This window comes from Ambystoma mexicanum, chromosome 9 (genome assembly GCF_040938575.1).
Source record: "Ambystoma mexicanum isolate Mex_15411 chromosome 9, UKY_AmexF1_1, whole genome shotgun sequence".
NCBI classification, from domain to species: Eukaryota; Metazoa; Chordata; class Amphibia; order Caudata; family Ambystomatidae; genus Ambystoma; species Ambystoma mexicanum.
This window is the reverse complement of record NC_090931.1, coordinates 1261670146-1261690891: the sequence shown is the minus strand read 5'-3', so window position 1 is coordinate 1261690891 and position 20746 is coordinate 1261670146. Positions and strand designations below refer to the sequence as shown.

Genomic DNA, 20746 nt, shown 5'->3' with positions numbered 1-20746 from the left:
AAGGTACCGGGTCCGCCAGGCCTCCCTGTCTAAAGATTTCTACAAGGTAATAATAACCCCTTAACCTTCTGGACTGGGTTGGCCGCCTTGACCCTCTAACTGGTCCCTTTCTTTGATCGAACTCCTTTTTGAACCGTTACAAGACTTTTGTGCACTGCAACCGTGTGACCTTGGACACATTTCGTTTTGATCCCCTTAAAGTGGATCCGGCCTACTGACTCTAAACTCACGGTGTTACTTTGCCTTCCTCTCTTGTTGTGTTCGTGAAAAAGTGTGGGGATCGGTTTCAATTTATTCTCTGCTTTTCTCTCCCTTTTAAAAACAAATTATTAGAGTGCCATCTGCGTTAAGCACTCACCGCTGTCTGAAAATAAGTGGGGCTTTACTTAAGACTTGTCTAATATTCTTCTAAGGGAGTGTATATCTTTTAGTGACCGTGTTTTTGAATTGCTTACTATTAGTGCCTGTGTGTTTTTCTAGATGTGGTTTTAAATAAATAATTATATCTCTTTTACACCAAGCCCTGGTCAGTGTTTACTTGTTCTACTGTGTTCTTTTGACCTATTGTGAATACTCTGTATACTGCCTAACTCTTCTTGAGGGAGGTCTGACTGCTCAGACACTGTTACCAAGTGAATCTGTGTGGTACAGACTGCTACCAAGTGGGTTTACTGCCAAACACCTGTAGTCTTAAATCTTTTGCAGTGGTCCCAGAGGGTACTGCACAGGTTTCTGCCTAATACTGGTGTACAGCAGTGGGATTTGTATTGAGTATACACTTTAGTGTGCTTTTTGAACACTTTGGGACAACTAACCACAGAGCTTATCACTAAAAAGCTGATTTTCTAACTGTCTGCTATGGAGAGTTATACCCTAGAATCATTGTCTGCCATAACTGCTGATTGCTTAAAAGTATTGTGTAGACACAAGAATCTCTCTGAGAAGGGCAAGAAAATGGAACTTATAGAAAGATTGTTAGAAAACCAAAGTCTGGATGGTACAGAGGAATCTACCCCCCCCCCCCAGCAAATGTAGAAAACAGTGATGGTATTGATCTGAATCAAAGTCATGATGATGAGTCAGAAGAGGAAAGTGAACCTAATGAAGTTAGCCACTCTGAGCCTCTCTGTCTTACCTACTGTACCTACTGGGCCTATACCAGGTCCTACATGTAACCCTGCTTATTTGGAACTTGAAAAAATGAAGCTTGAATTAGAGTACAAACGTTTTATTGCTCAATCTGAAAGAAACCAAGAGCTAGAGTTCAGAAGAATGAATGCCCAGGGCGAGCAGAAGCAAGCTGAGTTAAGACTCAGAGAAATAGAGCTTAATCATGAACTAGAAATGAAAAAGTTGTCTGTGGAAAATGCTTCTCTCTCCTCTGGTTCCTCTATGAGTTCCAGTCCCAAAAGACCCCGGATGCCTAAGGAATTAGTGGGTATGTATGAACCTAAGTTGGATGTGTTGGATTGGTTAAAATGTTTGAGTATAATCATGGGCTCCTGGACATCACAGGGAATTCGTTACTTCCCTGGTTGTTCTCTAGGCTTCCCCCTGTTGCAACTGATGTGGTAATGGAGTTGAGGGAGGTGGATAAGAAGGATTATGAATGTGTGAAACTAGCTTTAATAGCTAGATTTAGGAAGACCCCTTCCCAGTACCTTAAGAGGTTTTGGACCCTCAAAAGCATGATGGTACCCCTTGGGCTACCTGGGTGAGTGAAAGTTTGAAAAACTTAGAGGGATGGATTAAGGGTACAGAGTTACCACTTATGAAGGAATGAAGAATCTTGTAATGTTGGAGTCAATTTTTGATGCCTGCTCTCCTGAGCTCAGACAGCACTTGGCTGATTCAAAGGAATTAGATTCCAGGAAGCTAGCTAAGGCTGCTGATGTGTGGGTTGCCAACAGGGCCACTCACAAGGATTCTGGGGCTACTCAGAAAAAGGATGAGGGAAAACAGCCAAAAAAGGACTCCAAAGAGAATTCTAATAATTCCAATTCCGAAGAGGGCCCCAAACCAAAAGGGTAAGCCACAAGGGAAACCAAATCAGGCTACTGTACCTCCTGGTGCCATACCAGAAGGTCAGAACAAGCCACCATTCCAGAAAGCATTTGGTAAATACTTTGTTTGTGGCTCTACTGACCATGTGAAAGGAGATCCCAGATGTAAGGGTAAACCTTCAAGGGTCCAGCTTGTCTCCTTAGCCTTCGCACCAGAGGAGGAAGTACAAATGGCAAGTGGAAACTTTCTGTTGCTGGCTGATGAACCCATTGGAGTCTCAGCCAGTGTTTCTTTAGTGTCTCTGGGTTTGTGGGAACAACAGAACATAGATGTCTATAATTCTATCCCAGATAATACTAAAGAGTATTATAAGGACAGTGTCCAGGTGAATGGTCAGGAGACTCCTGCCATTAGGGACACTGGGGCCAGCATAACTGTGGTGGACAAATCGTTTTTTCAGGCTGAGGATGTTGCTAAGGCACCCAAATGCCTCACCAAGTTAGCTGGAGGGCCTGTGCAGATGCTTCCCCAATTACCAGTTCTCATCCAGTGTAATGACATGACTGTGAAGATACCTGTCAGCATACGAAGTGAGATACCAGGAAGGATTCTGTTGGGTAATGACCTGAAAACTCTTGGAGTAGTGTCACATACCCCAAGACCTCCTAGTAAAAGGTTACAGGAGCTCACCAGACCTGCAAGGGAGAGAACCATGAGAGGTACTCCCAAGGAGATGATGAAGAAAGATATCACTCCTGCTCCACTGGAGATGTCCGCTGCTGTCTCTAAGAAACGAGAAGAAAAAGGGAAACCTAAAACTTCTAAAAAGAACCCCACAGCCAGCACTCCAGTGCAGCCAACAAGGACTTCCCCTAGGTTGTCCAAAGTTACACCAGTAACTCCCCCTCCAGCTGAGGCTGAGAGGGAGGTACAACCCTGTGTGGTTGAACTAGACTCTGAAGAAGAGCTAGTGGAAGGCCAGGGACTCTTTGGAGATCTGGATCCTGTTGACCATCCTGAGCTGCAGTCTTTACTGGCAGAAGGTGGACCCAACAGGGCAGACTTCAGTAAGGGACAGAGAGAATGTCCAACTCTGGAAGGTCTTCGCCACCAGGCAGATGCTCAGGCTGAAGGGCAAGAGCCTGGGAAATATAGGTTACACTGGGAAGATGGCCTCTTCTACAGTGAACCAACAGAGTCTGCACCTGGGGACAACAAACGACTTGTAGTACCCCAAGAGAACAGACCACAGTTCTTGCAGTTAGCCCATGAGATTCCTTTGGCTGGTCACTTGAGTTTCAAGAAGACTAAGGAAAGGCTCTCACTCTACTTTTATTGTCCAAAGATGGGGGCTGAAGTAGATACATACTGCAGGAGCTGCCACACCTGCCAGACTTCTGGTAAGGTTGGCTCCAAGAATGTGGCACCTTTAGTGCCTCTCCCTGTAGTGGGAGTCCTATTTGAGAGAGTAGGGATTGACATTGTTGGTCCCCTTGATCCTCCAACTTCCTCAGGCAACAGGTTTATACTTGTTGTAGTAGACCATGCTACTAGATACCCTGAGGCAATTCCTATGAGGACTGTTACAGCTCCGGCTGTGGCTAAGGCCCTCCTTGGTATTTTTACCAGGGTTGGGTTTCCTAAGGAAGTAATCTCTGACAGGGGGTCGAATTTTATGTCCCACTACATGAAAGCCATGTGGAAAACCTGCAGAGTTACTTACAAGTTCTCAACCGCATACCACCCTCAGACAAATGGGCTGGTTGAAAGTTTCAACAGAACCATGAAGAGCATGATAGGTGCTTTAGAGGACCCCCTTAAAAGAAAGTGGGACCTTCTACTGCCATGCCTTCTCTTTGCTTATAGAGAAGTCCCTCAGGAGGGAGTAGGTTATTCTCCCTTTGCACTTCTTTATGGTCATCCGGTCAGAGGTCCATTGGCCCTGATCAAGGAGGGGTTGGAGAGTGCTCCTTCCCCCAAGCCATTCAGAGTGACAGACTGTGGTAGGTCTCCGAAGGAGAATGTCACAAATGATGGCAGAAGCAAGTGTTAACTTGAAAGGTGGACAAGCATTGGTCAAGCACTGGCATGCCCAAAAGGCTAACATGGTTGAGTTTACTCAGGACCAGCTAGTTCTCGTTATGATTCCAACAAGGCAGAGGGCCTTGCAAGACAAATGGATGGGACCCTTCAAAGTTGTGGGTAAACTTGGAGAGGTCAACTATCTGGTGGACTTGGGCAATCCCAGGAGGCTCCAACAGTCTTCCACACCAACAGACTACAAGTGTATGTCTCCAGACCTGATGTAGGAGCTTTGCTTCTAGCATCATCAGAGGAAGAAGAAGAGAGTGAAGCTCTTCCTGATCTCCTCAGAGGTTTACCTTTAGATGAAAAGATTGAAGGAGTAAATCTCTCTTCAAATCTGACACCTGAGCAACAGGAAGAGTGCAAATCTATGTTAAATCAGTTTGCCTCTCTGTTCTCACTTTCACCAGGCTTGACCCCTTGGGGACAGCATGACATACTCCCTGGTGACTGTCTGCCAGTCAAAAGCAGAGGATATCGAATGTCAGAAAATGTAAGAACCCACATCAAAGGTGAGGTCAACAAGATGCTTGATCTCGGGGTAATGGAGCCCTCTACTAGTCCATGGTCTAGCCCAGTTGTGTTAGTACCAAAGGCAGGATCTCAAGAACTTAGATTCTGTGTGGATTACAGAGCTCTTAATGCAGTCACTAAGACTGATGCCCACCCTTTGCCAAGGACAGATGAGTTGGTGGATAGACTTGGTGCAGCCAAGTTCCTCAGCACATTTGACTTGACGTCAGGCTATTGGCAAATAGCCCTGATAGACCATGCTAAGGAGAGAACTGCATTTTCTACCCCAGTTGGCTTATACCAGTTTAAGGTTATGCCTTTTGGATTGAAAAATGCACCTGCTACTTTTCAAAGGATGGTAAACCAGGTTCTGAATGGGATGGAGGACTTCTGCATGGGATACTTGGATGACATAGCAGTGTTCAGCAATTCCTGGGACGAACATGTGGACCACCTGAGGTATGTTTTGCAGGCTCTTGGAAAGGCCAATCTGACCATAAAGGCAAGTAAATGCCAGATTGGACAGAGTAAAGTGGTCTACCTTGGACGTGAGGTAGGAGGTGGAGAAATAAGGCCTTTGCCCAGTAAGATTGAAGCTGTGCAAAATTGGACAACACCTACTACTCAGACCCAGGTGTGAGCCTTCTTAGGTCTCACTGGGAATTACAGGAATTTCGTTGAGAACTATGGGTCCATAGCTTCTCCACTGAATGTCATCTCCTCCCCTAAATTCCCTAAAAGGGTTAGGTGGAATGAGGAATGCAATCAGGCCTTTGAAACCCTGAAAAAGGCTCTTTGCCAAGCCCCAGTACTCAGAGCTCCTATCACCAAACTTTCATTGTGCAAACAGATGCTTCAAATGTAGGAATAGGTGCAGTCCTCAGTCAACTGGATGGGAAAGGTAGGGAGCACCCCATTTGCTTCATCAGTAGAAAACTGAAGGATCCTGAAACAAGGTGGGCAACCATTGAACGAGAGTGATTTGCTATTGTGTGGGCTCTGAAGAAGTTTAGGCCATACTTGTATGGTTCTATTTTTGTCATTCAGACTGACCACCAACCCTTGAGATGGTTAATGCAAATGAAAGGGGAAAACCCAAAATTATTGAGATGGTCAATCTGCCTGCAAGGGTTTGATTTCACCATTGAGCACAGGTCAGGGTGTCACCACCAAAATGCTGATGATCTCTCTAGGATGTATGTCATCGACTAGAGGTATGAGATTCATCCAGGAGTGGATTAAATCCTCCTGTCCCTTAGTCTGGGGGGGTGGCGAGTGTTAGGGAGAATTCTCTCTTTAGGCTGAATTTCCTAACCTAGTGAGTCCCCCAGCAGCTTTGCTGGATTTCTGGAGTTTGTTTTTTTCTCCTGCCAAGAGTGAGACTCTTTTTCTCCCACTCTTGGACATAATTTATGGTGTTCCTTTGACTGTTAATGCGTTTTATGGGCTATGGGGTCCTTTACTCCATAGGGTCTCACGTGTTTTTCTTCTGTGTGTGTTACACAGCAGCCTCTGTGCAGTAACACAGGGGTGTCATAGTGACACCCCACCATAGACTCCATACCCTGGGACTGACTACTGTCTCCCAGGGCATGTAAAGTCACCATTGGCTTTACCAGTCCCAAATTATTAACAGAAACCAGTACAAACCATCATATTGTGGATGTACTGGTCAGGGCAATTCGATTGCCCCGGGGTCTGTTAGTCGAGGGGGCACGTCTCCGTCCCCCCTGATCGAGTTTTGGCTGGTGGCAGTGGATACTACTTTTTATATTCGACCGCGAATATATTCCTATGGGATTTTCCCATTGTTCGAGGCTACCAACTTAAATTATTTAATTCTCATAGCCTCGAACATACCGCCGGTTTATTTATTTAATATTAATTCGCCGGTTGCTATTTTTTGCCAGGACTCTATTCTAAAATGGCGTTTGTGTTCTCTTCTGTGACTCCAACCCAAGTAGAGCCCTTTGTTCCACTTTTTGGCGGGCTTCCTCACCGAAGCCTCCAAAAGTGGTGCCACTCTGTCTGGGTACCACATGGGTGTGGGAGGGGGTTTAGGCACCCTGGACTGAGTTACATTGGTAACTCAAGTCGCACTCTTGTGTGATTGGCCGAAGTGGTGAGCCGGCCGGCTCACCACTTAGTATGTTTGATTGACAGCTAGGCTTAGTGAATGGGGGTGTGCTGCATAAAAGCAGGGCTTTGGGGACTGGAACTTCAGAAGTCGCCACAGGACCTGAGAATCCGACGAGGGAGAAGCTGAGCCGACCTACCACGATGACACCACCGGTGGAGCCCTGCGGAACTGACTCACCACTTCCCGACGACAGAGAAGATCTCCCGGCTGGAGAGGCTTCTTCCCCTGACTGGTGGGCACAACCAGTTTACCTTCTTCTCTTCGCACCCCAGACCGGCTTGTGATCGAATTGCCCGTGCCAAGCACCCCGGCAACCGGATAGCCACTTACCACTGGACCGCGAATAAAAAGACCGCTCCTTTTACCTGAGAACTCCGCGGCTGGTTGCTTCCCTGGCAGTGCAACGGACGCCTGTCATCCTCCCCGACGAGATCCTCTCTTCCATCGGACGAAACACCGACTTGCATCCGCTGCCAGGAACAATTACCCCCGCTGGAGTATTCTCACCACTTTAAGGTACCGTGTCTGCCAGGCCTCCCTTTTTAAAGATTGCTACAAGGTAATAATAACCCCTTAACCTTCTGGACTGGGCTGGCCGCCTTGACCCTCTAACTGGTCCCTTTCTTCGGTCCAACTCCTTTTTGAAGCGTTACAAGACTTTTGTGCACTGCAACCGTGTGACCTGGACACATTTCGTTTTGATCCCCTTAAAGTGGATCCGGCCTACTGACTCTAAACTCACGGTGTTACTTTGCCTTCTTCTCTTGTTGTGTTCGTGAAAAAGTGTTGGGATCTGTTTTAGTTTATTCTCTGCTGTTCTCTCCCTTTTAAAAACGAATTATTAGAGTGCCATCTACGTTAAGCACTCACAGCTGTCTGAAAATAAGTGGGGCTTTACTTAAGACTTGTCTAATATTCTTCTTAGGGAGTGTATATCTTTTAGTGACCGTGTTTTTGAATTGCTTACTATTAGTGCCTGTGTGTTTTTCTAGATGTGGTTTTAAATAAATAATTATATCTCTTTTACACCAAGCCATGGCCAGTGTTTACTTGTTCTACTGTGTTCTTTTGACCTATTGTGAATACTCTGTATACTGCCTAACTCTTCTTGAGGGAAGTCTGACTGCTCAGCCACAGCTACCAAGTTAATCTGTGTGGTACAGACTGCTACCAAGTGGGTTTACTGCCAAACACCTGTAGTCTTAAATCTTTTGCAGTGGTCCCAGATGGAACTGCACAAGTTTCTGCCTAACAGTGTGCAAGGGGGTGAAGGGAGCGTGGGCGTCCAGAGTTCACACAATGATCCTTTTGGCGAGAGAAACTTCATTGCAGGTCATTGGAGGGGTGAACAGCAAAGCAGACCGGCAGTAGGGAAAAACAGAGCATGGGAACAGCTAGTAGATCTGGGCCACGGACTGTAGTAGTGACATGTGATGGCCAATTCTATTAGCACACGGATAGCCTGCGCCATTCCACTCCTGGGGCATATGTTACTCTCCATGTCACTGTGAAGACTGTCTGTCACAGAGGGATTTGGCACAATTAACCTTTCTGTCCCCTATAGGCTTTGCTCTCCAGCTCTTTCTCCATGCTCACAATCACTTGTTGCAGCTTCATTACCACTGGAGTCCTTGGCTTCTCCCCTTCCATCTCCACTGTGCTTGTTCTCTATTCCTGACATTTCACATGAGCTAACATTTGCACTTCTTGCCACAGACAAGATTATCTATAGCCACCTACCACTAGATACTTGATGAGACACCCGGTGCCACTTTCTTTCTTTGTTTTTGATTAAAATGCTGAGTTATCCGAAGTTTGTATCCTTCTCGGTCCGCTAACCAGCACAAATGAGAAGAGACAACAAAAACAAATTAAAGGGATAGTTCATTCAAAAATATTATTGGCTAAAAAGGTGGCCCATAATCAAAAATATATATAAAAAATATTTTTATACAAAGTCCACGTAAAGTTTTGAGCAAATGAGGCTCAAACTCAAAAATCTGAAGCACTAGGAGGCATCCATTTTGTGAAATGGATGAGCCTCCTGTGCTTGTGTTAAGCTCTGCCCTTTCAGCACTAATGAAGTAAAAGCCAGCCAGCTGTAATGAACAAAAACTACAACTGGGTGGCTTTTGCTTCATTAGTGCCGGAGACCAGAGAATGCAGGCGGAAAGCTGCATGTAGGTAAGTGCTTATTTTTTTAACTAAGCACTGCAAATATTATAAAAGCAGTGGTTTTCTTTCTAAGTTTTCTGGGCTGGAGGAGCCCAGAACCTTAGAAAGAAAACCACAGCTTTTAAAACGTTGTATTTATGTTTGCGGTGGCTTCAGCTTTGAGCCCCCGGGCTACAAGCTGATGCTACACCAAACATAAATACAACGTTGTTGTATTTAAAAATGCAGCTGTTTTCTTTCTAGGTTTCTTGGGCTCCTCCGAGCCGGAGGAGCATGAGAAACTTGGAAAGAAAACCGCAGTGTTTTTAAATACAAGTCTGCACCGGCTTTCACTTTGAGTTTCCAGGGCTCCCTCGGGGGAGCCCTGGAGACTCAAAGTGAAAGCCGCTGCAGACAGAATTACAACGCGGTTGTGTTTCTAAACATCGCAGTATTTCTGTCTGGAGCCCAGGAGACTCCAAGTGAAACCCGCTGCAGGCAGAGATACAACGGTGTTGTATTTGTAAATGCCGCGATATTTAAAAATACAACAACGTATTTCTGACTGCGGCGGCTTTCGCTTGGTTCAATTTGCAGTGAGGTCAATGGCAAAGCAAAGTGGACGTTGGACTTGTAATGATGTATGCTTGCATGGTCAGCACACTGATTTAGGGCTCCCTAATCGCCACGCATGCACCATCCTATTCCACAACATCCCATCTGCCATGTGTCTTTCTTGCCCTCCAAGGACTGTGCCCATCTAAAATCATAGTACAACCTGCGAACCCTAAAAAACTCTTGCTCTCAAAAAATAAATCCTTAAATCCCTGTCTCAATCTCATGCAGGGTTCCCTGCATCATTGTGTGACCAGGGATGTATGAACCATTACACCGAGAGGTCCCACCTGAAATCTGTTCCGTTTGTTGGAGAGCACATTTGCGATGACACCCCCTATTTGTTGCCACTAAAACTTATAATCAAACGCATTGACAATTGTGCTTTCTTTGATATCACACATCTTTACTGTGCTGGAATTGCTGCGTCTAAATGGTGCTGCCTAAGAAACGGCACCCTTGGAGGAGTACCCTTTGTTTAATAACTTTGTCAAATGCCATGTCAGGAAGGAACAATGTATAATGTATTCCTGCGGACCCTTTGAACACATGCCCTTTCCTAAGTCTACTTCATTCCGAAAGTGCATCCACCTCGTCTTTGACTCATTGCTCTCCCCTTTAAATGGTGTTCTGTTTGTAGTAGCGTGACATTGATGTGCACACCATATTCCTTCCAAATGTGAGGTTCACGTGCTCATTTTATCGCACAAAAGGCCATTGGCTGCAGTGAGTTCAATGCAATCGAATCAAATAAGCGATGCTTTTCTATCAATATTTCCTCTATTGCCATTCTCTGTCTGCTTCTCATACAGTATGTTTCATCATCTGGCTCCACTGTCGCTGTAACTGCCTGCCCGTCATTATTGCAGCCATCTCCTTCTTGTACTCTTGACTCTATGGCTACTTTGCCTTTGCGCGTGTGCCCTTTGCCTTTCAGTGTTGATGTGTTACTGTACAGGGGGTTGGAATGTTTGCTTTTTGGAGACCATCCTTTCGCACGTTTTGGATCAGTCACCATATATTTGCTTCCGTTTGTTATAGTTGTCTCCCTTTGAATTAGAAAGGCCTTTCGCTTTGGGGTTTTCGTTTTTGGATCATTGTTAAGCTTTGAAATCTAACAAAAAAGCCACAGACTGCACCGGAATGGTGCGGGGTGCACATGTAGACTGGCGCTTTTCTGCTTACTGTCAGGCCTCTTTCAAACACTATATGCTATAATGTTCCTGCCTGTCCAGGCTTTTGCAGTAACCATCTTCTCTTTTGTTCTAGAATGTTTTTTGCAAATTCATGGGTGAAACAGGACAGCCTTCACCTACCCGCTGTAGCGTCAAAGCAGTAAGGCCTGATCTAAATATTTTTTTTCTGTTTTTATTGCAGGAGGTATGGCTTTAGCCGTCATGGAAAAGTAGATCAGGTAATACAAATGTAGCTTTGAAAAATCCTGCTTTAAGGCAATGTGATGTGTAATCTTCAAGTGTTTCAATTAAGTCTAAGTAAAAGAAGTGGATCATGCATCATTTTACTGAAAATCCATTGGCATAATCATCAGTGGCACCTTGTGGAATAGCAGCCAACTGCATCAGTTCTGTAATACCATCCCTGGAGAAACCACAGTGGAACTTGTGACTTTTTGGGCACTAGGCCCCGTACAACTTGGGGCGGGACTTCATAAGACCCAGGGAACTGGGTTTGTGATAATATTATTTAATCTTATTGTTTAAATTGTGTAAATGCATGTTCTGTGAATATGCAGGTTAGCCCCCAAAATGAGTTCTCAAACTGAATTCTGTCAGGAGTCTTTTTAATATGAATGTTTTCCAGTCGTCTGTTACAAGAGGGCTGGAAGCCTAAAATTGTTTAGCTGAGACGACATCCCGTCTGATAGTAAACATGGGACAATACTGTATCACAATGGTAAGACGTGCTGCAGTGTGTGGTAAAGACTCGTTCTAAAATGGCTCCCAGCAAGAGTCAATTTGAAGGCTCATTTTGGCCCGAATTTACATATATACTGCTGTATCGTCGGTCAACCACGGATTGATGGCTCCGGAGACCTGTTACATGTAAGGCTTTACATTATTCTTTTCAGCATGTAGATCAGTGGTAGCTCCAGAAAGTAATATTTAACATCCAGTATATCAGTCCATCCTTTCTTTCCTCTCCGGTCTAACTGCTCTTCATGGACGTTTCCCTCAGCTCCTTTGCTAACATTGCTTCTCATTGTTCCACTCAGGCTTTCTATTAATGAAGCATTAGAGCCCTCTATGGTCCGTTTTGTGGTAGGTGACCACTGCCCAGGTTAGTGGCTCCAAGCCAACTTCGAAGTCGACCTAGCCCACATTAGCACCCTGGTAGGGGGCCTTGTCCAATCAGGATGCTCTGAACAAGGGCTGTATTCTCTAGTACAAGCCTGCGTTCCGAGGAGCCTGGGTGGCCATCACCCCTTTCCTCGCTCCCCCTTCACCACTTACAACACTTGTAGTTTCCTACACGGGTGCTAATGGTATAGTTTTCAAACAAAAAGAAAATAAACGTACCTTTCTTACACGGCCCAGCGCTGTGCAGTGTGAGGCCGTTTTCCTGTTGATGACATCACAGTAATCAACTTGGAACACAGACTTCTGACACCAGCACTGCGAGACGCCGGGCTGCGCAAGAAAGGTATGTTTATTTTCTTTTTTGTTTTTTAAAGATACCATTGGCACCCTTGTAGGGAACTACACGGGTGCTAATGGCGACATGCCCATCAGTGGCATGCTGACCCTTTCGATAACAGCACTGCCACCCTCGTTAAGTGCCCCTCACTGCGCTCGGGCCCTTAACTCCTTTCACTCTACTCCCTTCTACTCTACTTCCTGCACTTCTCTAATTCCCATCTCTTCCATACTTCTCCCTTACACCCTCTGCTTCCTCTCTTACTTCTACTTTTACCACTACTCATACCTCCTACTCCCACTCTCACTTTGGTCCCTCTCTACTCTCGCCAATACTCTTCTATAATGTTAATTGTTTTTGCACTGTTTTCTGGTTTGATTCAATTGTTACTTAATGCTTGTTGTATCTTGCTTGTTCCTCTTGTAAAGCGTCTTGGATTAAAACGCTATATAAATTCAATAAAATACAAATACAAAAATACAAACTTGGGCGCCGCCTAGAGCCTGATAGTAAGGGCTCAAAGGCTATTCGAGCTTGTGTGAGGGGGACCAAGGGCAGGCTCACCCGGGGCTTCCTGTGACACAGCGTATTCATATCTCTTTTGCCATTGCCCAGTGTGTACACAGCGTAAGGGGAAGCTTGTGGTGAGCAGTTGTTGCCTCCATTCCAAACTGCTCATTGGTTAGAGAGCTGGAAGCTGTGAGAACAAAGGAGAAGCACACACTTCTGGCTTCTACTGTGGTAGGAGCCTGGATTCCACTCTATCAGTTTGTCTGAAGAGAAGAAAACATTCTCGGAGGTTTATAGACCCTGTCCGTCATTGGCCCTGAAGACCCAGGTTAAAGTCCAAAATGCAGCAAAGCCGTATAATGAGCTTTACAGGTCCATAATGTGTTAGTCTGAAAGTGGGCTCTATAAAGCTGCTAGAAACTCGCATTGCTCTTGATCGTATAAACTAAAGTTTAGTTGTCCATAGAAGTTAATCTTGCTCAGTAGAATCTGCCTGGGAAGTTGCCATGATTTGGTTGTGGGTACGTTCTGGACTGTCGGTAGCCTTTAAATGTAGCATTCTGAACAAACTATAGGCTATACCAGTTGGTAAATGAGAACACTAAGTGAACATTCCAAGGCTTATATTTCAGCTTAATATACCTGGTCCAAGGCTAAAGGCCTGATCGCAGTGATAGAAGAAAGATTAGAATTGGAGACATTAAGTGGATGTTTAAGGGACATGCTGGACAGGGATTGAGGAACAGAGAAAGCTAACCCCTTAAAATTCTTGTAAAATAATCTAAAATATTGTAATACATTTCAATAATTGCCATATTAAAGGTATTTCTTTACTTCCGATCATTTTACTTTTAGTATTTACCATTGAATACGTCATATACCATTCAGTGTGCCTATGCAGTTATACACCTTCGAGCTCCAAATCTTAACAAATGCACCTTGGTTTCTGATTAATGGCACCTAGGTTAATTGTTCAGTATGTATACTTCTTTCTATGGCCCTAGGGAGATAAACGTTGCATACTTTGCCATAGCAGCACTCGAATAGAAACGAGGTCACAAGGAGAGTGGTGACGCCGCGTCCATGCTAACAGGCTACTGCTATACTGCCCAGTACCGGCTGACATGAAGAAGTCTGCCAGCATCATGACTGAGATGGTTGTGAAAGTCCCCAAGCTATCGTTCTGAGCAGCAGCGACACTCTCTGAATCGGTCACTTCCTGCACTAGCACAAGCAGATAGCAAATGCCATCCCAAGTGCCAGTCCCCACAGACCACACTGCAATGAGAAGCCATAGACCCAGCAAGCAGGTTTGCAGATCCTTGCCCAGTAAGCTGCAGATCGCACTATGGCAGCCAAGCTGATTCCGGTGCATAACTGCCTTAAATCAAGCCAGACTTCTTTATTGATCCACTGCAGCTTCAGAGAAATAACCATCCCGAATGACCTTAGAAATCACCACGTGGCAATTAAGGGAACACCAATGCAGCAGCCCCACAAGAGGTCTTTGTCACCATTCTAGTGAGTGCAAAAAACATGCACTTAACTCATTTTAACATTTACATAATTCCGGCAAGGTGTGTGAGTCTGCAAGCTACCTAGTGCGCACAAAATGGGGGCCTGTATTACAGAATCTTTTGAGCGGATTTTTAGGCATGCTTGCAGGGAGATGATTCTAGAAATCGAACGTGAACTCCTATGCTTGAATCTTGAGAACGCGACTGGGTGACCCTGGAGGCTCTTGGCTTTCCACCTGCTCCATGATGTAGGCCACGATGGAGCAATATAGTGTATTCCCCAGGAGCCACAGTCCATTGCTAACCTTGCATGTATTTCCTACTATCGGCAGTGTAAAGACCGTTAAAAATAGGAGCAACGTAGTTCAAGGACCCACCACCTCGGGCGTCTGTGGATTATCCAGTTTGAGGCTGGCCGTACTAGATCCATGCAGTGCCTGCTTTTAAACAGCTGTGGAGCCGTCAGAATCTGAAAGTGAGAAACCATGTTAGAGAGAAGCACAGCTGGAAATGGACAAAATGTACTGGGGGAACTCCTGCCACCCTCCTCTTGGGCAGGGGCTTTGGGGGGAGGGCAGATTGTCAGTGGTGCGGGCGGAACGTAGTGTCAAATGATGTGCAGGCCCTGAATATCGGATGCTGGCTGCTTTGCATTAAAACAAACTACATTTTGAGAACATAAGAATGACCACCAATTTATCAAACATGTATGTGCTAGTACTTCAAACGTGCAATCCTTCTGAGCATGCAATGAACACTTGGTATGGTACTCCTTTCCTCTGTCAGAATAGTCCCCCTCATGCAAAGCATGTTCAGCTTTGGACAGTTGCATTGTTTAAGTTGGGCAAAGGACGACTTTCACATGCAGTCTGTGAAAAAACGTGTACTGCTCAACTGCACCAGGCACGATGTTAAGGACGGTTTGGGCTTCATGTCTACACGGAACGGGACTGTAAAACCAGCTTTCCCAGAGCACAGCTCCGTCTTGTTCCGGCCCAATTTCTCCCCTGGAGAGAAGGAAAGTCGGTGGCCCAGACACAGCAGTGACATTCCCCCCATAGATGGCAGCAATACATCAGCTAGTGGAACCGAGGCAGAGATCGCTAACCAAGGGCTCACACCTGCCGTTCCTTTAGTCTATACCGGTATTGTCTAATCACACTGCAAGTCTGCTCCGTTGTTGTACGTGAGCACACTTGACTAAGGTTCACAGACCCGACCCTAGCAGGGATAACATAAATGTAATACTGACCGGAGGTGTTGTTGAAGACCACAGTATGAAGAAGAAAAATTCAGAGCATGGCAGTGAGGAGGGAAGGCAGAGAAAGAGCAAGCAGGGAGGCACAGAAGAGATGGGAGGAATGAGAGAGAGGAGTGCAATTTGGCACTGAAATTTGTACTGGGCAAAAACCTCTCTGGTACAAATATGGATTGCTTACATTTATTTTCGAACTCGAGTCATTTTTTCCCACATAGAAATGCTGTGAAAAATTGCACTGGTTTCTGCAACGTGGGCCCATGTCTCTTTACCTACCACACATCAGTGCAGTGCAGACCAAAATGGAAATGTCAGGGGCCTCTGTGGCTCACTTGCAAAAACTAAACCCTCACATAGCAACTGACCTCCATTCTGTGCTGTCTTGAGTGTGCTGTCTTGGCCTCCTGACCATTGGCATCACCAGGAATCAAATTTAGGAGGGGCACAGAGGGGGCCACAGACAAAAGTTGGGGGCCGCCTATAAAAGGCAATGTGTGACATCAGAAGCACTATTGCAGAGAATATTTTGTGCACACCAACTACCACACCCCTTTTGTGCACCTCCCCTCAGTGTGTAGGCACTAAACCATTAAGTTACTAATGACCCATCCTTGGCGGTTTTGTGCGCTACATTCTGATTGGAAGGGCTGCACTTGGCTGCAGGGTGACTTAACAGCTCTTCGTTGCTGTGCGGCAGCATTGATTGCGGCCCTGTGTGTGTGCCACAGTGCAGAGAAAGTAGCCCATTTTAGGTAGGGGGGCACAAGGGGAACCCAGGATTTCAGAGGAGGGACCCCCCCACAGCACCCTGTAGCGACGCCACTGCTCATGACCCCATCAGTCAGGATGATGTGGCTGACTGGTGAAACCCTTGTCACTGGTAAACCATTTTGCATTCCAGTTTTACTTCCAGACACCTTCTATAATACAATCCTGTACAGGCTGCACACACAAGTGAAAACATGTGCATTTTGCTATGGAGAAATGCCACTTGGACACTACTGTAATACCATGCTGCGAGGGCCACACAGTTTTTATTTTATGGCTAAAAATTAGAACATACAGACACTTTTCTTGAAAAATATTGCAAAACTTTCTTTAGGAGAGCATTTTCATGGGGTGGGACCACAGAACACACAAACACACGCACAAAGAACTTTGGCTGAACACTTTTATTCAAGTGAGAGGGATTTCTGAACATTTGACGGGAGGGGCTAAGTTTAAAGGGAGGTTCTATGGCCATAAAGTATCTGGATGGATTTGTGAGCAACGTATCCTAAGAAGACTTAATGTCCTGACTCCCAAAGGCCATTTCCTAGTCTACCTAGTTATATTCGTGACCCATCATACTAAGGCCAGTGTCCGACAGTCACTCCCAGCCTCGGAGTTACAGTGCTCCAGCACACTACATGATCCATGGTTGGGTCTGGGGCTTCAAGCAGATGTTTTCCTGGCTAATGTTTGCCTTAGCATTGCATCATCTCTGGGACAGTGGGCAGCCTCTGCTGGTCAAGGAACACATTGATCTACAGAGGTTCTCCTTTTTGCCCTGTTGGGCAACATCTGATGTTCTCTCCATCTAAGTGGGTTTTTGGGGCAAGGCAGTTAGCTTGCTTGAGTTGGTGGTCTTGCCACTGGCACCAATTCTTAAAGTCCCTGGCCTCACACTTGCCTTGTATTCTTGAGGATATAGTTCACTGCTCGTGTCACCTCATAAGGGAATATAGTGCCTTGACTCGCTTCAGCTCCTGTCCTGTAACTATGAGTCTGGCCCTTGCTGCCAGTCTCTGTGCCCAATTCTTCAGCAGGCCTTCTGCATGAGCTCGGACGTGCAGCCTGCACTCTCTAACTCTCTGGCTTACTTGACTTATCCACTTCTCTCGCCTTTCTGTAGTTGCCCCCACCCATCCGGCCTGACCAATACAGCTGCAGTCTCACTGGTACTAATTTTCCACTGTTCACTATCTCGCAGCTCTTATTTTAAAATGCCATCTTAACCCCCAGAATGTCAGAAAATGTCTGCCTCCTTTTATACTAATAGTAACGGAGTCAGTCTGAATGAATGGGGGAGTAAGGCTCGGATTCGTGGGTCTGTCCCCTTTTTGCATTGGTTTTTTTATCACACTGGCCCCGAGGCCCATCTCTTCCTAATGTGTTTTGTGATGTGTGCTGCAGGGTGCTTCTTCCGAACTGGCATTCTGCCAGACTTGCTCATGGTTATTAGGTTCATTCGCCCGTTAGCTGCAGTTTGCGCGACGGGAAGAACAGCCGTCCCCTGCTGGAGGATTTCCTTTTGACTCTGGATAGAAATCTATTCCGCGTTTTGCCCACCTGACCTGCCCTTCGCTTGGAAACCTGGTTCTGTCAATGGAACCATGAACAAAGCCCAAAGTGTTTGCCGCATTTGTCATTCCCTTGGCAGTCTTCTTGGTTTTTCGTTCTGTGCCCCACCCTCCTCCCCCACTACCTTTACTGTTCCCTTGGAGCCCCCGTGCTGGCTACTAGCCCCTCTTTTAACACATTTTAAAAGCACTTTTCTCACTCGGACCATTGTTTCACCTGCCCTTGTGGCATAGCTCTCAAACTTTTGCAGCTGCTTGAAGGGTGAGAGCCTAGGGTGGACACCAGAAGTGACATCACAGGAAGTGACATCATGAAACAGTGTACACAAAAACCCTAATGAATATTAACTAATCAGGGCGCAGCCAGCGTGAAAATATTTTTATAGTGAACAGAAATGTATGGTTTGTATCTCATGTGGAAGTTGACCACTTGGTCCCCTGGTAGTCGCTTTTTTAAGGGTGATGCCTGATCCGATACCTGGGCTTTAGATATAAAAATTATCAAAGCAACTAAATGTATGTTCTATTTAAATACAATCACTTGTTCATACTCACTGGCATGTTGTGCTTTAAAACGTACGATTTGATACTTGGGCCCCATCCCAGACGACCATTGGAGTAGAACATCCCTCCCATCACCAGTTATCCCCCCCCCCCCACCCCACCCCCTCCCAAATGTAGGTCTCGTTGCGCCCCTGATCTGAAGTGTTAACTTGTCATCACAGAACTGGTGGCTTCGATCTGGCCCCCAGAGTTCTCCAGTCCCTTCCCATGTGCCCTAGTCACGGTATCTGTATTTATCCGCCAGGCAGGCGAAGTGTTCTTGGAACAGGGTACCAGAGCTTCAGTTCTTGCCTAAAGCTCTGCTTACTTTTGGAAGCCTTGTTGAGGATGTCAAGGGCGGTGTTTAGAGAGAAAGGTGGGCACAAGTGGTAAGCAGAAATTGTTTTTATAATTTGGTAGTGGCTAAGGTACATTGAAAGGTATCTATAACACGTTAACGAAGAGAATACTGTGCATCGCGTTACCACTCCCGAGTCCAGGCCTGGACTGGCCTTTAGGGAAATGCCCGAACTCAAAACACAAATTGCTAGTGTGGGCCAGTTCTTTTGGTCAAAGTGGGCCCCTTTTTTGGCACTTGTGGGCCAATTTGGTAAGTTAGTCCACTGTGCGCTAGTAGTTTCGACCAATGTTACTGAATACATATTCTTTAAAATGCACAATTTGCATCACATGTGTTCTAAAACCTCCCCCTTGGGTAACTGCTGAGTCTGCCACGAAAGGATTGAATTGCCAGTTGCAACTGTGGACCACTTTTTCATTGGTGCCCGAGACAATTGGATGCCTCAGTCCAGCCCTGCCTGAGCCACACTGTGAAAGTCTCATTACAATGAAATCTCCTTGAGTGACCCTCAATGTTGCTGCCCTCGCACATTTTCTCTCAAGTGATTCGAAGACAGTTTTAGCAGGTTAGAGAAGAAAGACTGTTTTTTTCTTAGAGAAATATTGTTAGGCGTCTGCTTTAGCAAAATTTGCATTACATGCGGGCGATGAAAAATTCATGGGTTCCCGTCACTGCAAAACAGAAAGCCCTCTTTGATCGGTCCTTTTTTCGGAGCACCTTTTGATAACATTGTTAAAAGCGTTGCTTTAAAACACCTATAGAGATTCAGCGCTATAATTAAAAAGCGTATAGTCTGCCTTTCCCCTGAAAGCTAAGTTAATTATGGTGATGTATGTTTGTCCTATTACAACTCTGGGGACATCTTGCATCAGACTTTGTCATCTTCTTATTTGTAGCCCGAGGACAAGAAAATGGTGCTGTCCCCGGTGGGAAAGGCTGACCTGCAAGAGGACGAAGATCTCCAGGCTGCGGAAGAGGTGCGTATTGCAAGCTGCATGTACTGTCGTTCTAGACCTGTGCCTGGGAACATGTAGAGAGGCATTTGTGTGTGTGCATAGTGGATTTTTGAGAAATCGTGATAAACTGTTTGAGTGCTGTATCTGCAGACTTTTCTAGATCTTGTGAGAGCATGATTTCTAAAGAATGTATGGCTATTGTTCTCTTGTGGAGTGGAACTATTGGGTCAGGGTATGTATTGGGCGTATTGTGTTAGTGCGCAGTGTATGTTCGAGTGTGAGATGTGCATCTCATTGCACTGTCCACACAAATGGGGCGACTGAAATCTTCCAAGGAGCAGAAGACTGCCTTCCCTGCTCCCATTTGGTAGCAAATAAATTACTGGTGTACTGTGAAATGGTTATAAGGGAAGCTGACAATGGGTGCCCTGTTCCATGGGGTGCTTGGTCTTTGCAAATGGTAGCTGATTACCCTACCCAGAAGATAATTCTACTACGCAACCACATTAGCATTTTCAAATTATTGATACATTACCTAGTGTCATAAATTAGCTCGAGCACACCAATGGTTCAAGGGTTTTTATTAGGATATTTGTAAAGGGTTTGGCTAAGGGCTGTCCCTCTCCCTCTCTCTCTCGTCGATAGTGGGCTTCCACCTTTCTAGCCCAGGCATCTCTAAATCCCAAATCCACTATACTTTGGTTACCCTTACAAAAGGCATTAGCTTCAATCTCTCACTGCCTCCGAGCTCAATCTAGGGGATCCTAAATTGGGCTCCCACCTAAGAATGTTGTTAGAGTGGTGCCTTCTAGTCACGCAGGTCTCATTCAGTCTTTTACGCTCTCGTTTTTCTGGCAGTGATCTGCTTTTTTCTTTTCCCTCCCTTCTCTTCCCTCTCTCCCTTTTCTCTCCCTCTCTGATGTTCCTTTTTTCATGTCTACTCCCCCTCTCCTTCCTCTACTACTCTCCTCCCACTACTGGTTCTTTGCACTTCTCTCTATACTCTCTCCTCTCACCATTTTCCACTACTATCGTCCCACTACTCTCAACTTCCCTCCTCCCTCTACTACTCTCTCCTCCCAAAACTCTCAGC

At 45.7% G+C, this 20746-nt stretch overlaps 1 protein-coding gene across 2 annotated transcripts in view; it reads left to right on the top strand.

The window, feature by feature from the left end:
• CCDC93 (coiled-coil domain containing 93) overlaps positions 1 to 20746 on the top strand; it is a 2015088-nt gene that overhangs the window by 525071 nt on the left and 1469271 nt on the right. For both annotated transcript variants that reach the window (XM_069616593.1, XM_069616592.1), the window contains 2 exons: positions 10889 to 10925; positions 19594 to 19674. In XM_069616593.1, coding sequence (XP_069472694.1) covers positions 10889 to 10925; positions 19594 to 19674 — 118 coding nt within the window. The remainder of the gene's footprint in view (positions 1 to 10888; positions 10926 to 19593; positions 19675 to 20746) is intronic.